The sequence below is a fragment of the Oryctolagus cuniculus genome, chromosome 7 (genome assembly GCF_051225735.1).
Source record: "Oryctolagus cuniculus isolate XC-2025 breed Fujian yellow rabbit chromosome 7, ASM5122573v1, whole genome shotgun sequence".
NCBI classification, from domain to species: Eukaryota; Metazoa; Chordata; class Mammalia; order Lagomorpha; family Leporidae; genus Oryctolagus; species Oryctolagus cuniculus.
Window position 1 is genome coordinate 162,017,374 of NC_142873.1, and position 15,843 is coordinate 162,033,216.

Below are 15,843 nucleotides of genomic sequence, written 5' to 3' on the forward strand. Positions count from 1 at the left end.
AGGGCATGTGGCGGGAGGGTGCCCCCCACGTGCCCTTATTCCTGGTGCTGCTGCCCCCAGGGTCCCTGTCCTTAGCTCTACCTGCATTTCGTGCTGTGGGTCTCAGCCCAGACGCAGACCCAGCAGAGTCGTGGATGTCCCAAGGGGCCCTGCAGGGTCACAATCCCACGTGTTAGTGTGGCCCAGCGACAACTTCTGTCTGTTGTAGGAACCTTTCCTTTGTAAGCCAGACCCCGTGTCTGTCACTCAGGGACAGCTGTTCTGGGGAGCAGAGGGCCTGGGCAGGAGTCTTTGGGGCGCCTGGTGTGTGTGGAAGCTGCCAGGCTGGGCCCTGCTCCCGGAAGCACTCAGGAGTTCCCCTGCGCCCGTAGCAGGGAGGCCTCCCTCCCTCCTCAGCCTGGGAGCTGCTTCCTGGGACGGCGGGGCCCCCAGGCTGGCTCGGGCCGGCTGGCAGCTTGCTTTCTGCTGGGGGCTGAGAGCCACCTCCCCGTGGCGCCTCCATCAAGGCCCCCGTACCCCTGCTCCTTCCTGGGGGTGGTCCCCACACCTCATCTGGGCCTGCGGGAGCAGCGCCAAAGGGCCATGTGTGAGAGGGCCGTGGTGGTGACCAGTGGCAGCCAGAGCACCCACAGGGCCCCCTCCTGTCCCTCCCCTTGGCCTCTCCCCTTCTGTCAACACTGGTGGGTGCTGGCTCGTTGCTGGAGCGGGGTCCTGCTCTCGGGACTCTGATGAGTCAGGCAGTGTGGCTCCCAGTTGCTGGGGTGGGGGTGGGGTCTGTGCAGCCGAGCTGATGGTGACTGTGGACTTGAGGGCTGAGCACTCAGCCAGACTGATGCAGGGAAAGTGAGCTCGGGCGGGGCTGGGGCAGGCTCGAGCGCCTGGTACCTTCCTGCCGACCACTTCCGTCCAGCCTAGTGACCACCTGCTCTCTTCCTCCTCTTGTCCTTCCCCAACCCCGCCGCAAGGTGCAGGCCTCACACGGCGCTCTGGACGTGAGCTGGCGGCCTGCCTTGCCCCACTACTCCTCCTCTGCTGGCTTTTAGAATGCGGTGCAGAGATGGAGAGGGGACCCCCCACCATCCCCACCGCATCACTGCTGATCAGACAGCTCCCGCCCCGTGTGGCCAGGCGTGGGCCTCCACCTGCACAACCCGGTTCTCCTCCAGACTGGCCCCTTCCTGGCTCTCCTCAGCCCTGCAGTGCCGGCTGCCTGCTCTCTCCTGGGTCCTCTGTGAATCTCCGCCTCCCACAGCCAAATCCCCGAACTCTCCTCACCAGCTCCTGAGCCCTCAGGGCCTCCTGGACTCCAGCTCCGCTCGGGCAGCAGGTGGCCAGCTCCAAGGACGCTGTCAGTCCTTGTCTCACCAGCCTCTCCCTGGCTTTCGGCATGAGTGGCCAGGTTCCCTGTGAAGCCTGTGCTGTGTTGGTCAGGACCCGCAGCCTCCCTGGCCGCCCTGCCACCCCGAGGTCCTGCTCTCTTTCCCCTCGGTGGTCAGCCCACTGCTGTGCCTCGTGTGTGGCTGGGGACACTGAGGCAGACCTGGGCTGCCCTGCCTCTCTTCTCAGGGTCTGCATAGCCTCACAAACAGTTTATCACCAGTTGAACTCTTGATCTCTCCCTGTCCTGCCAGGGCTGGGCCTAGGGCTGGCCTCTCACTGTTCTGCCCCCCCCCCCCCCCCGGGCTGCCTACCCTGCCCCAGCTGCTCTCTCCATTCCTGCTGCCCTGGATCCGACCCCACACTGCATCCTGCTGAGCTTAGGATCCAGGCCAGGTTCACTCCCTCTCCAACCGCACCTCGGCCCTTCCACACACTGGACAGGCGGGCAGGGGTCCGTGCACCTGTGTCCTCAGATGAGCCTTTGCATTTGCTGGATGTTCCCTCCGTAGGTGGCCCTGGAGCCACTTCAGACAAAGCCTCCCCAGCGCCCACAGCGGCTGTCCCGCTGTCTGCCCTCAGCATCCTCGCACGTTGTCCCACGTGTGAGCCAGGTCAGTGTCTGTCCCCTCCCCAGGGCTGCAGTCCCAGACCCCACAGGGCTCAGGAGATGCCTCTGAGTGAGCCCCAGGCTCTGCTGTCCCCTGAGCAGTGACCACAGGCCCACACGACTGTGGCCCCCCGTGGGGCTCACATGACTGGAGCCATGTTCTCAGGGCCCCTGAACTTGCAGCCATGTGACCTTGGGCACGTATTCTGTGTGCCTCAGTTTCTCGTCTGACGATGGTGACAGACGTAGTGCCTGTACAAGGACAGTAAGAGCCTGACCAGGTCCAGAACTGCCTGCTGCTTGCCTGTTCCATCCTGGGGCCTCCTCATGCCCGCCCCGAGGGAGAGGCAGACAAATGGGCACAAGTGGAGGACATTAGGTGGGGCCAGGGACCGAGAGAATGAGGCAGGCAAGGGCATCGGAGTGTGCCTGGCAGTGCTTGCCTTTTTTTTTTTTTTTTTTTTTTTGAGAGACAGAGAGACCCAGAGTGTGGTGGGGCAAAGGGAGGAGTGGAGAGAGGGATCTTGCATCCACTGGTTCGCTCCCTGGATGCCCTCAACAGCCAGGGTTGGTCCAGGTTGAAGCCAGGAGCACTGTCTGAGTCTCCCACGCGGATGGCAGGGGCGCAGCCACCCGAGCACCCGCTGCTCCCAGGAGCCCGTTAGCAGGCAGCTGGGTTGGAAGTGAAGTAGCCAGGACTCAGGCGTGGGATGCAGGTCTCCCCAGCGGCAGCTTGACCCCCCGTGCCACAGCACCCATCCTAAGGCTGCAAGTTTAGCCAAGTTCCTTCCAGACGAAGGCCCCAGCAGAACCTGGGGTTGGGGGGAGGAAGGAGCCATCTCGAGGGACAGGACTGTCAAGGTGAAGGGGGCGTCCCAGAGCTGACGGCTGGAGCGGGCTGCCCGTCCAGGGGAGCTGGGAGGCAGGAGCACACAGCTGTTGCAGGGCTGGGCCAGGACCAGGGTCCAGCCTCGGACATCCTGGGCCCTCCTCTTCCATGCGCCTGTGGGTGGCTGGAATCTACGGGACTCACGCAGATGGGCGTAAGACCCGGGACAGCCAAGGAGGCGGGCAGTGATCAGGTAGGCGGGCTGTTCTGGGAGGTGCCCCGCCCAGGAAGCTGGCAGCTGCTGTTTGGCATCTGCCAATCGAGAGAGGGGTTCTCCTTCCACCATTGTCCCTGGGCTGGGAAGGGCCTGCAGTCTGGGAAGAAGACTGTGTTGCTGTGTGCCCCCCGTTTCCTGGGAAGTCCAGTCTTGTGGAGAGCGTCCAGGGGCCAGGGAGGCCTTGGAGTCAGCACAAACCTTCACAGTGGGTGCGGGTCGGGGTGTAGGGAGAAGGGGCGCGAGGGCTGGCAGGGGCTTCAGGCATCAGCTTGAATCCAGGAGTAGTGACCGCACCCCAAGGCTCGGGGCCTGCATGGGCCAGTGGTCGTAGAGCCGGGCTGTCACCTCTCGCCAAAGATGGTCTTGATTGTTCACCGAGGCATCGTGCGGCCCCACCACGTTAGATAAAAATAGCCACCGGCAGGGAGGCCCCGGCAGACTCCCAGAGGGATTTTCAGCTGTAGCGGCCCTGCAGTGCTGCCTGGGGACCACCGACGTGAGCACGTGCCCTGGGCCTCAGCACACGTGTGCTGCAAGCGGTGTACATGCGTGCGCGCACCGTGCCCTCCTCCTGCTCCCAGCTGCCTCCCCTCCCCGTCGCCTCCTGTCTATTTTTAGCTCCCTCCCCAGGGCCGCTGGCTGGGAAGGCAGCTTTTCTGTTTGGAGCTGCTTCTTGGTGAACGTTTGGTGCTGGGAGGGCGGCCGTGGCAGGCTCAGCGCGGAGCGGGCTGCTGGCTGCACTTCATGCCTAGCGCCCCTTCTCCTTGTGGCAGTGCCCTCTGGGGGCAGGGGGATGAACCCCAGACTGCTGACCAGGTCTTCCCAAGACATGTAGGGAGGGACAGCAGCTGCCATGGTTCTGGACCCGTGACCCCCTGGGGACGGGGCACCAGAATGGCCCAGGGCCTCCCATGGCTGAGTTTCTCCCAGGAGGATGTGGGAAGCCTTTTCTGTCTTCAGGAGGGCAAGAACCAGACTGTGCTGAAGCCGGAGCACACTCCTGGCCCGTGTGTGTACGCAGCACTGGCTCGGGTTCTCCCGAGGGCCCAGGGAGACAGGCGAGTGTGGGAGTGGACGCAATGGGTGGCACGGAGGGAGGGCGTTCTGGCCCAGGCCTTGGCTCTGCTGGTGTGTTGCTGACCTATGTCCTTGGATCGCCCAGAAGATGAGTGTCTCCCCAAGAGAACTGTGGCTCCGACTGTACGGCCATGGCACGTGTGGCCGTGGAGGCAGCCCTGGCAAAGCAGGTGTGCTTTCCTTGGCTCCCAGCAAACCCAAACCGGGAGGACCTGAGCCCAGAGCCAGCCTGCGCCTGAGAGGGGGGCTCTTCCCCAGCCACGTGCCGCTGGGCTGTGCTGGACGGGCGCCAGTGGGGCCCAGAGAGCCTCCCATCAACAGCCGCTGAGAAGGCAAGGACGGGTCCTCTAGAGCAAGTCTAGTCTCGTTCCCGCCATGTGACCAGTGGGCGCCCCCAAGGGTGCAGTAAGCCATGCACCTTCCTGCTTTGCCAACTGTGAGTGCCTCCACCCAGGGCAGCACCTCAAATCCTCGCGCCCCGTCGCCTGTGCCCACGGCCATGTTCACCCAGCGCCCAGTGCGTGGCTGGGGGGCTGCTCCGGCAGTGCTGCTGTCTGATTGGCAAGATCCAGGGCCCACTGAGGCCAGCCAATGCCATTGCCATTCCTGGGGAGATGGGGTCGAGGGGCATCAGGAGGGGGTCCCTGGCCCTCCTGCTCTGAGCTCGCAAGTCCCACAGCCAGGACTGCGAAGTGGGGTGGATCAGTGACTGCACAAGTGGCCCAGCAGGCCAGTCCTGGGCTGCTGGTGCTCGGGCCCCCACCCAGCATGGTCCACCACGAGAGGGTCACGTCCTGCAGTCCCAGCCCTGCAGGGGCACAGCGGAGCCTGTTAGGTGCCCGGAACCCCACGTGGGGCTCCTGGCACACGCCGTCTGCTCGAGCCGGGCCTCTGCATCTGAACCTCGGGAGGGCGCTGAGTCGCTTGCAGGGACAGAGGACTTCACCTCTGTGGCCACCGTGAAGTGCGGGACTGGCCGCTTTGAGCTCTGAGGTTTCCTCTCTGGAGGCCTGCGTGAGCTCCAGACCCCGGTGTGCCCTGGGACTTGCTACCTTGAGCCTCAGGGGACGCCTCTGCACAGTGGGCACAGGGTGCTGCCTGCCCCACCCCACGGCAGCCAGGCGGCCTGCGATGTGCAAGGCACGTGTGGACGAGGGCTGCGGGAGGCGGGGCCCAGGCCCGAGCGTGGCTGAAGAGCCACTCATAGCCTTCCAGAAGTGGCCTGCGGGCAGTGCTCAGAATCGAGGCGTCACTTTGCACTGACGTGGGGGCTGCAGGCAGGGACGTGCTGTTTGCCATGGCTGGCCCTTGTGTCCCTGAGCCTAGTCTCCTAGCTTGAACCATTATGGGCTGGGCTCTGGCTCCTTGAGGTCTCTCTGTGCAGTGCCAGTGATGACCTAACCAGGGGCCCTTGTACCTTTGCATGGAAGAGGTGCAGAGTGGCCTGGGCCCTAAGCAGCGGCAGCCGCCGTCTCTCCTGGTCATGGTGGGCTGGGCCCAGGGAGGGAGGCAAGAGAGCCGCGTCCCGCCCCCAGGATGTAGGAGGGAGAGACAGACCCCCAGGCAGGACCCTTGTCCTGGGTTGGGAGCCTCAGGGCTCCACGGCTCGGGGAGACATGGGACGGCCAAGTGTCAGGGCTCCACGGCTCGGGGAGACATGGGACGGCCAAGTGTCAGGGCTCCGCAGGCACTGAGGGAACCACGCCCTGCCCAGAGAGCAGCGTGGCCAGGAGTGCCGGGGCAGCTCGGGGCCCTGCCTCCCGTGGCCTTGCCCCAGGACTCGCTCTGCAGAGCGGCATCTGCGCCTGCTGCCGACATCTGGCCCAGGTTAAGCATCTGTAACAGCTTTTTACTTGTGGACGATCTGGGGGAAGTCAGCTGTTACTATAATCACAAGCGTGGTGCCATTTGTTCCTGGAAGGGTCGGGCCCTTGGTGAGGAAAGCCCCTCCCCCAGCTGGAGGGCTGCGTCTCGGCCTGGAACTGCATTTGTTTGGTCCGTCATTCGTTCATTCTGTGATGCCCCCGGTCTCTGCTGTGAGCCCAACAGGGCAGAGGCTGCAGGGGGCAGCTCCGGCCAGGGCCCGGCAGGAGTTAGTGCTCTGCGAACGGCACTTCCTGTATTGCGTTGCCGGGTGGGGACAGCGGGGTCCACCCACCTGGCACGGGACGGCCCAGGACCAACCTGACCCCCTGCCTCTGCCAGCAGCCTCCTGTTGGCCATCACACGGTGGAATCTCTCGGCCATTATTTCAGGTCTGGGCAGCCTCCCTGGGGAGGGGAGCCCCTGGCCAGGGTGTTTCTGCCTCTCCAGTGATCTCATTACTGGGGACTTCCGCCCACTTCCTGCCGGACGCTGCCCCTGGAGATCTCAGCTGGGCTTACCCCAGGTGTGCAGCCACCGGGGGCAGCCGGTGGTGGCCGGGCTCTGCCTCCCAGGTGCCCAGCCCGGCCCTGCCGAGGACGCCGGCTTGTGAGGCTTGGGGGTCCCCGTGCCAGGTGAGCTCACCGCGGCCCTGCTTCTGCACACTCAGTGCCCTCAGCAGGCTGTGCTGTGGCCCTGGTCACCAGACAAGTCTTAGTGGCCTCCATGATTGTCCCGAGGCCCCTCTCATCCCCCACTGGGGCATGGACGCCCTGCTGCGTGGCTGGTTAAGAGGACCCGAGTCCCCCAGGCTGCAGAGACCTGTTCCACCGCTGGGAACGCTCGTCGCCCCAGACGTTCACTTATCACAAAAAGGACAAGCTATTGATTCTGCCGAGGGTGGGGCTCAGCCGCTCGTCCTGTGCGCCACGTTCCAAATGTGTGTCCTGGAAGCACAGAAAATGCAGAATGGAAAACATTTGGTGCGCAGCAGTGGGCTCCGAAAGCCGCAGGCTTCCCCTGCAGCGGAAGAAAGCCCAGAAGCCAGCGCCTGGCAGGAAGCGCTGTGAGGGGGAGGGCAGAGGCGCAGCCCTGGGGCCGGGGACCGCGGCATGCGCAGAGCTGCTGGGAGCTGGTGCACTTTGACCTGCTGCCTTGGTGTCGCCGCGGGCAGGCCCGGCGCCCTAAAGACCCTGCTGCCTCCACATGACCCCCGGGCCATCTGGCCCCTCTCCCAGGTCCCTGGAAAAGCCAGCGGCCAGCAGGGTGACCCTACAGGCACAAGCGCACGCACTCCACGGGCAGCAGCCAGTGCGGGGAGCCCTCGGCCTGGTCACCTCATTGAGTCCCCATTTCACCAGGGAAGCTGGCCCTGGGCAGGTGGGCAGTGCTCCTGGAGCCAGAGTCACGGCCGAGCTGCCGGCAGCCCCACTGCCATCGCCTGTGCTGGGGAGCCCCCAGAGGCTGGGCAGGGGCTGCTGTGGGTGCGTCCCAGGCCACAAGCCCTCCTCCCCACTGGCAGCCTCAGGCACTGGAAATAAATGCTTGTTCTCCCTGGCGAGGGAGCTTTCTCCTTCTCCCCACCACCTCCGACCCTCCATTAAAAACAGCCGCGGCCAGCAACTGCTGTGTTTGTTTACTTTGCTAAAGGAGGGAGACGGCTGTGAGGAGGCGGCAGCTGGGTCCTGGGTGGCGGCCGTGTGCCAGCAACCATCTGTCTCCTGCCAGCTCCCCCCACCGCAGGGATACGGCGGTTCCTCGGCCGCTCACGGGAGAGACGCCCTGCTGCCAGCAGGCCTGGGACCCTGCTCCGACGTGGAGCAGTCGCTGCCCCTCTCTCTCTCTCTCTCTGTGCCATCCCTCGGCTGCCTGGGCCCCCGCTTCCTGGTCGTCTTCTTTACAAACTTGTACCCTGCTGGGCCCCTTCCAGGGAACAGGGGAGGCAGACCCCAGCGTCGGGATGGCACTGCTCGCAGGGGGAACTGGGCACAGTGATGTCGAGGCTGATGAGGCAGAACAGGGCTCCCAGGCCCGCCGTGGCTCTGTCTCGGAGCCATGAGCGCTCAGTCCATGCCGGTGTCCCCAGAGACGGCAGAGCGATGTGCCGGCGGCTGGCTCCCTCCTCCAGGCGCTTGCACAGTCTGGGCCTGGCTCCCTGGCTGACCTCCCGCCCATCCATCGTCGGCAGCATGTGTTTGATCATGGCGGTGAGGTCGCTGGGAGTGCTGAGCACTGGAGACACAGAGCAGCCTTGAGGCCTGGCGCTGGGCGCAGCTTTTCCCGCCGACCCGGTGTGGGCAGCGTGAATTTCCTGCGCTCAGCCTGTGCCCCTGGGTCGCCTGCTGACTGACCTAATGAGAGAAGTGGCCAGAGCCTGTGGCATGCACACTTGGAACACTTGGTGGCTGCGGAGGCTGTTTGGGGATGCGGTGGAGGGCAGGGGCCCTGGCCCGACAGAGGGCGGCCCAGGCAGGTCCCGGGAGGCTGCGGCGTCACAGCTGGATGCCGAGCGCGAGCGCCTGCCTGGGGTGGCTCTCAGACCTTGCTCGCTTCCTCCAGCCCAGCCCTGGGGTGGCCCCAACCAGGCGTCTGACGTGACTCGGCCCGCCCTGGGACCTTTCTCCCCTCGCTGCACTCCCCTGCTGTGTCCCCCAGAGGACTCCTCGTGTGTGCAGGGCTGGGGACAGACGGGGGCTGCCTTCCCGAGGCGGCGGCCAGTTCACGTGCTGGGGATCAGGAGGGCACCCTGGGGGCTCGCCGTCCACCTAGGGCTCACGGGAGCTGTGTGTCGGCACCTGGCCAAAGAGAAGCTGGTGTCCGGCGCACAGCTTGGGTCTTCTCCGGGAGCACACCCCCTCCCCAGAGGCACCCGGCCACAGGGCCTGGGCGGGGCAGCATCAGCAGAGGTGGTGTCTGCGGCCGGGAGGCAGGGCGCCCCAGCCCGTCCCCGCCACCATGCGTGAGGGCCCCGGTAGGCCCTGCAGGCGCTGCCACTGCCCCGCTGGCACCTTGGGCAAGTTCCCCAGCCTCTCTGCTTCTCTCCCTCCTACTTATACAAGGGGGCGGTCCGTGGGATGCTTCCTCGTGGGCTTGTTGGGAACGTGCTGATGTGCTTGGCGTGGGACGACTCTCCCTAAAATCTGGGTGACCAGAGAAGCTCCTCTGGCCATCCTGGTCACCACCCCAGGTTAACCCTGTGCACAGCCCCGGCTGGGGTGAAGGGGTGGGAAGGGTCTCAGCTCGGCCGCTCCTGCGGGGCCCTCACGTCCTCAGTCATGGCAGGAGGCTCAGCAGGCCCTGGAAGGATGTGGCCACGTGTCCACTAACCCCGCCACGGGCCACGAGCCGTGGGAGCTCAGCCAGCTTCACGAACTCTGTTGCCTGGTGACCAGGGAGTTGGGAGCTGGGGGTCGGCCTCGGCAGCAGGTCTGTGAGGGTCGAGGGCCACAGAGGCCCCAGCTCTAAGGCGAAGGCTTCCTGTGGACAGAGCCGTGCTCCGTGCCCGGGGCTGAGCGCACACAGAGGGAATGGGCCAGAAAGCGTTGTGTGTTGCCCTGCGTTAGGAGGGCAGGTGGTGGTGTTAACATGGTGCCAGAGCCGCCTCCGTGATGTGCACAGCGTGCTGGGCGTCTGCCCCCCCGTCTGTCCCCCGCCCACCATCACGATGTGCATGGCATGCTGGGTGTCTGTCCCCTTGTGTGCCCCCCACCCACTATCACAATGTGCACGGCGTGCTGGGCATCTGTCCCCCCGTCTGTCCCCCGCCCACCATCACGATGTGCACGGTGAGCTGGGCATCTGTCCCCTTGTGTGTCCCCGGTCCACCATCATGATGTGCACGGCGTGCTGGGCGTCTGTCCCCCCGTCTGTCCCCCGCCCACCATCATGATGTGCACGGCGTGCTGGGCATCTGTCCCCCCGTCTGTCCCCCCGTCTGTCCCCTGCCCACTATCACAATGTGCACGGCGTGCTGGGCATCTGTCCCCCCTCTGTGTCCCCCACCCACTATCACAATGTGCACGGTGAGCTGGGCGTCTGTCCCACTGTGTGACCCTGCCCACTGCTGATAATGCCTCTTGGGCTTTGAGGTCATTTGTGTCCAGGGAAGGGAAGTGGTGGTCCCCTTGGTCTGTAGCTGCTGTCATGGGTAGTTTTTCACCAAAAAAGCTACGAAAGTGAGGAGAAGGTGGAATTCCTGTGTGGTTCCTGACACGAGGCCATGCTTTGAACCGGCTCTCGGGCAGTGTATCTGGCCTCCAGGTGTCTCGGTGTGTTTCTGTGAGGTAAGGGCCCGTCTTTGCTAATCGAGGGGACCCGGGGCCATGGCCCTGCAGCCTCAGAGGTGGGCGCTCCTCCTGCTAGAGATTCACCCAGCCTGGGCTGCCAGAGCCGGGCTGAGACGGCGCCGTAGGCTGTTGATGCTGCAGACGGACTGGGGGCTCACAGACCCCAGAAGTCGACCTCCCACCGCCCTGGAGATGGGGAGCCCTGGACAGGGTTCCGGCATATCCAGTGTCTGGCCACAGCTGCGTTCTGCTTCGTAGGTGACTGTCTACACTGTGTCCCACGTGGCAGAAGGGCCTGGGGCTCCTTAAGCCTCTTTATGAGGGCACTGATCCCGTCCACGAGGTGTCCCACCTTGGTGGTCAGGGTTCCAGCCTGGGAGGTCTTCGGGGACACCAGCACTCAGACCACGGCAGAAGGGGCCCAGCAGGCCTGGCCTGACCCTGCTCCCCACCCCCAGTGGCAGGCTGTTGGCCAGCTCACGGCCGCCACCACCCGCGAGGTCCTTCCTTACCTGCTCCCCACTTTACAAATGAGGAAGGATTGCAGGGTGACAGGAACCTGCCTGAGGTCCCCTAGCAGCCCCAGGAGGCCCTGATGACCACTGCCCTCTGCAGGCCCCAGGGGTCGCTGTCGTGACGAGGTCTGGCCTTCCTGCTTCGTGAGTCGGCTGCTGTAGCCGCGGGCAGCAGGCCCTGGACCCTCCCAGGAGCTGTCCGCACCGCTCGGCCGCCTCCCTGGGCCCCCTCCTTCCTGAACCGCGCCTGCACCCGCGGGCCCCCTCCTGCTCTGCTGTGCCCTCTTGCCATGCGGTTGTCGCTTCCTGCAGCCTGCGATGGCCCCCTGCCCCACAGCATCACTTCCCAAGGTTCCAGTCACCTGTGGTCTGTCCCATCTGGAAATGGGATGTGGAAGGTCCTGGGGGTAACAGTTCATGAGTTTGAAGTTGCGTAGCGTTCCGATTCTGTGAGGAAATCTCGCTGCATCCTGGATGTGGCTGTGCGTGCCCAGCACCTCCACATGCGCGTCGCCGACGGCAGCACTCGGCCCGTGCCCCGTGCGTCCATGCCGTAGCCGTAGCCCCGCCTGCCCAACAGCTGCTTGGCAGCCGTCTCTGTCCTGCTGGTGTGTTCCAGTGACCCAAAGCCGGTGCCGCCGGGTTCCGGCGCCCTGGTGTCCGTACTGATCTCTTGCGTCGTAGTTGTGCAGGGTCCTGCGCTGTGTGCAGCTTCGGGCATCCGCAGGCTGGGCTCTAGGACAAGGGGACGACCGGAAGGTTTGCTTGCTTTTCTGTGTATCAGCAGTTCCCCGAGGTCAGGGTGCTCAGCTCCCGGCACAGTGGAACTTGGGGGTGCCGCCTGCACCTGCGCGGCTGCGTGGGTGCAGGCCGCTGACCGGGGTGGGGAGGTGCCGGGCGTCGGTGCAGTGAGCGTCCGCTGGGCGCCGCTGTGCCTTAGCGCGCTGGGATTGATGGGACGGGGTCCTGCCACCCTGGGCTTTCGCCTTTCACCATCCTAGACTGGAGCGAGCTCCGCTGAGGTCCAGGCACACGCCGAGCGTCCACCCCTTCATCTTCAGAGCAGGGCCTTAGCATACTTGCAGAGTGGTGCACCAACTGCCACAGTTTAAAAACATTTTCGTCACCCAGAAAGAAGTGCCGCACCCCTGAGTCACTGCTGGCCCCCAACCCCCGGCCCCCCCCCAGCTGTGGCTGTCACTGGTCCGAACCTGTCTCCGTGGAGTTGCCTGTTGGTGACACTTGGCGTCCCAGACTTGGGGCTCAGTGTCTGCTGTCTTCAGTGACTGACGTAGGCATGGACGGCTGGGAGGCGCTGGGCCTGAGGGCCACCCTGTGAGTGAGTGGACGTTGGCCCGTTCTGCAGAAGAGCAAGGCAGGGGAGCTTTGTGGGGCCACAGGCGCAGTCAGTGGGGCAGCCAGGATTCAGCCAGGCCCAGAGAGGCGGCTGGGCCACACGAGGAGGGCATGCAGTGTGGCAGGTGCTGAGGTGGCCAGGCTCAGTCCCGCATCCCCAGGGCTCTGAGCAGGCCGACAGCAGGAGCACATGGGCACCAATACCACCCAGCCAAACCAAGGTGGTGGCCGGGGCCCAGGGAAGGGAGTCCCTGGCCACGTCAGTGGGGGAGGGGCTGAGTTGGAGACTTGACCTTTGAGACCGCCGAGCCCTGGGTCCAGCGGGCATTGTCCATCGATAGGTCATTAGTGTTCAGGCTCCCAATGTGTCTGGCCCCAGAACAACAGGAGTGCGGCTCCTCGTACTGGGACTGGGGGATGGAGGCCAGGGAGGCTGGGCCCACTGAGGCCTCTGCCCCTGCTGTGGGATTGCAGCCAGTGGCAAGGACAAGGGTGGAGCAGGAATGAGCCGTGCCAGGGTGGGAGCCAAAGTGCCCAAAGGGACCTGCAGATGGACAGATGGACGGTGGCTTTGGGACCAGGCAGCCTTCATCAGGGCAGCCCGAGGCGTCAGCGCCCCAAGCCATTCGGCCCCGCCCAGCGCCTTGGAGCCCTAGGAGCACCCAGGCACTTAGGGAGCAGGTTCCTCGCCAGCGTCTCACATCTGTGTGTTTCCAGGCGTGCCAGGCAGGAGAAACACAAAGTCTTCCCATCAGACAGGCCTGGGCCAGGCAGCCGGCTCAGGGAGCTGTCCCCCCGCCCAGCCGCCGTGCCTGGGCCAGGCTCACCCTCTTCTATTTGAGGATTCCTTTTCTTTCGAAACTCCTGGCTTCTTTCCCCTGGGAGCAAACGCCCCGCCAGCTGGGGGCGGAGGGGCTTAGCAGAGGGGAGCTGGTTTTCACTTCCGGATTGATTTTGCTCGTAGCAGCCGTGACTGGGCTGGGCCACAGCTAGGAGTTTAGAACCCAGCCGTGAACACTAAGGTCAAGTGTAGAACTCAGCCGTGGTCTCCCACGTGAGTGGCAGGCACCCGCGCACTTGAACCATCACCTGCTACCTCCCAGGGTCTGCGTTAGCAGGAAGCTGGGGTTGGGCACAGAGCCTGGACTAGAACCCAGCACTGACACAGAACACGGGTGTTCCACGTGGCATCCTAAACACTGAGCCAAAGCCCCTGCCTTTAGACTCGGGGCGGGTGAGGCACATAACCCGGCCCCCGGCCCCTTCTCTACTCTCCTCCCAACCCTGCCACAGCTGCTCCAAGGCCAGTAAAGCGCAGTACCAGCCCTGGCAGGCCCATCTCTGCCCTAGATGGGTCCTCGGTAAAATGGGGCTGCTGCCCCTCTTCCAAGCCGCGTCCCTGGCTGCTGTGTGGTGGGCGTGAGCTGCGGGTTTCCCTCCAGTACACAAGTAAGTTCCAGGGGAGAAGAGGTCCCTGGTGGCCTTGACCTTGCATTCTTGGCCACTTCAGATGCCTCCATGTGGACATGGGATGGAGGGGGCTACGCAGAGTGTGGCCTGTGGGCCAGCAGCCTCGCTCACGCGGGAGCTCGCTGGAGTGCACTCTGCTGGCTGCCCGCAGGCGCCCAGGAAGCTCAGGAGTCTTGTCTGTGCAGCCGCTGCTACGGCTGGGACCGTTTCCCCCTTGGCTTGCTTCCAGTCAAACTGTGTAGCCTCAAATTTCATTTTTTAAAAAAAGTCACCCAGAGATCAAACCAGAACAGCAGGAGGGACTCCTGCAATAAAGCATCTGGGAAAAGCCCCACTTCTCATGTGCGCACGGAAGATTTTTCAAACAGAACCCGGAGCCACTGCGAGGAGCACGGCCGTACTTCCTTGAATGCCCGGATGTGCTGTCGGCTCCACACCAGCAAGGTTTCGGTGACTTACAGCTGGCCACACTTAGCGACCAGCGCCGGCGAAGGCCGAGGGGAGGCCGTGCTTGGTGTGACCTGGCCGCCTGCCCTGGCTTTTGCCGATAGCCCATTTGTGTGTCAAACACTCAGGCCTGGAAATAGCTGCTGGGGCTGGGAGTCGTCGCGGGTGAAGGGCAACTGCCCGTGTCGTCGGCTCCCAGACGCTGTCCGATGCCACAGTGAAATGCCGGCCCGAGGACTCGGCACAGCTCATAAACCTGAGTCCCGGCCCCGGCGGGTGCCAGCCAGAACTTTGCGGCAGGACAGATGGGGCCACCAGAAGGGACCACACAGCTTAGCCAGAGAGTGAAAGGGGCGGCCACCCACCCTCCCCACAGGTCAACAGGCTGAGCCAGGACCACCCCGGTGAAACTCACCCTGGGCCAAGTCCCACTTATCAGCTGGCTCCGCCCTCCCCAGTACTGGACTCAGCTCAAGCCCTGGGAGGAAGCAGGCAGCAGGCGGGACGCCTCGGCCAGGGAGCGGTGGCAGGGCTCCCTCCACAAAGCAGGCACCGTTTCTCCTGCCACAGGGCGGCGGCTTTCAAGGTCACTGCCAGCACAGCGTCTGCCCTTTCTCTCCCGGCAAAGACCTGGGGCTGCTGGCGTCCCTGGAGGTGGAGCAAATGCAGGGGCCTTTTCTTCCCGCTCACCGCCACCTTGAGAGCCCTCAAGGGCACTTTCCCCTGAAGCTCATGACCAGGGAGCCCCTGGGAGAGGCACAGTCTGCGTGTCCACAGGGTGCTGCCAGCTTTGCACCCTGCTTCCCAGTCCGCTGTGCCCTCTGCCCCCCAACCCCCCCTGGGCTCAGCAGGCAGGCCTATCAGAAGGAGGCGTGAGACCCCTGCCAGGTACCCTGCACTCCCGGAGTCCATTGGAGCCAGGGCACAGCCCTCAGCCCCCTCTCCTGGGGTAATGCAGACACACGGGTGGGGGCTGCCGGCTCTGTGAGGGGCGGGACCCGGCTCTCACCTGCCTGTTTTCTGTGTGGTCCACAGCCCGAGACCGAGGACGAGAAGAGGCGCTTTGAGGAAGGCAAAGGACGGTACCTTCAGGTGAAGGCCAAGCGCCAGGGCCAGGCGGAGCCCCAGCCCTAGGCCTGCCCAGCGCTGGGCTCTGAGCGGCCGCCAGGACGGGCCCAGCCTCCAGTCACTTAGAAGTCGCCCCCTTGGCCAGATCCCCAGTTCACGTGCGAGCCGGTGTCGTGTGTGTCGCAGTGTTAACCTGTACTCTCTCCTGGAAGTCTCTACACCAAAGCTTTATTTATCTCCTCCCAGTGTCAGTGCTACTCCGCATCGCCCCAGGTGCCACACGCACCTCGCGGTGGGAGAGGTCAGCACACAAATAAAGATGCTGTTTGTCCGCACTTGCGAGGCTGGGTGATCGTCTGTCTTGGGGGGCTGCCCTCCCGCTGGACACGGGCTGTGGGGGTGGGGGGACTGCTGGGTGTGGCCTCAGCCTTCCCTGGCCCCCTCCCAGCATCCGGAACCTCAGGCACATTAGTGTGGGATTCACGCCTGGCTGGGATTTGCTGGCCAGACAATGCCCATTTCCCACGGGGCCCAGGTTCTGCGGCCTGGCTCCAGGGGCCCCATCTGACCCCCAGATTCCAAGGACAGCCCGGACACCCGGAGGGAGTTGATGCCTTAGCACACAGCTTCCCCAGTGTCTGATTATGCAGCATGCCGGCTCAGCACGC

General features: G+C 64.5%; 1 protein-coding gene across 2 annotated transcripts in view; it reads left to right on the plus strand.

Annotated features, from left to right (window-relative positions):
- The window catches only part of ACOT7 (acyl-CoA thioesterase 7), a 93,956-nt gene extending 78,446 nt beyond the window's left edge, over positions 1-15,510 (plus strand). For both annotated transcript variants that reach the window (XM_070079374.2, XM_089301553.1), the window contains exon 9: positions 15,143-15,510. In XM_070079374.2, the coding sequence (XP_069935475.1) occupies positions 15,143-15,241 (99 nt within the window). In that variant the 3' untranslated portion in view covers positions 15,242-15,510. The remainder of the gene's footprint in view (positions 1-15,142) is intronic.
- Positions 15,511-15,843: the final 333 nt, after the last annotated feature.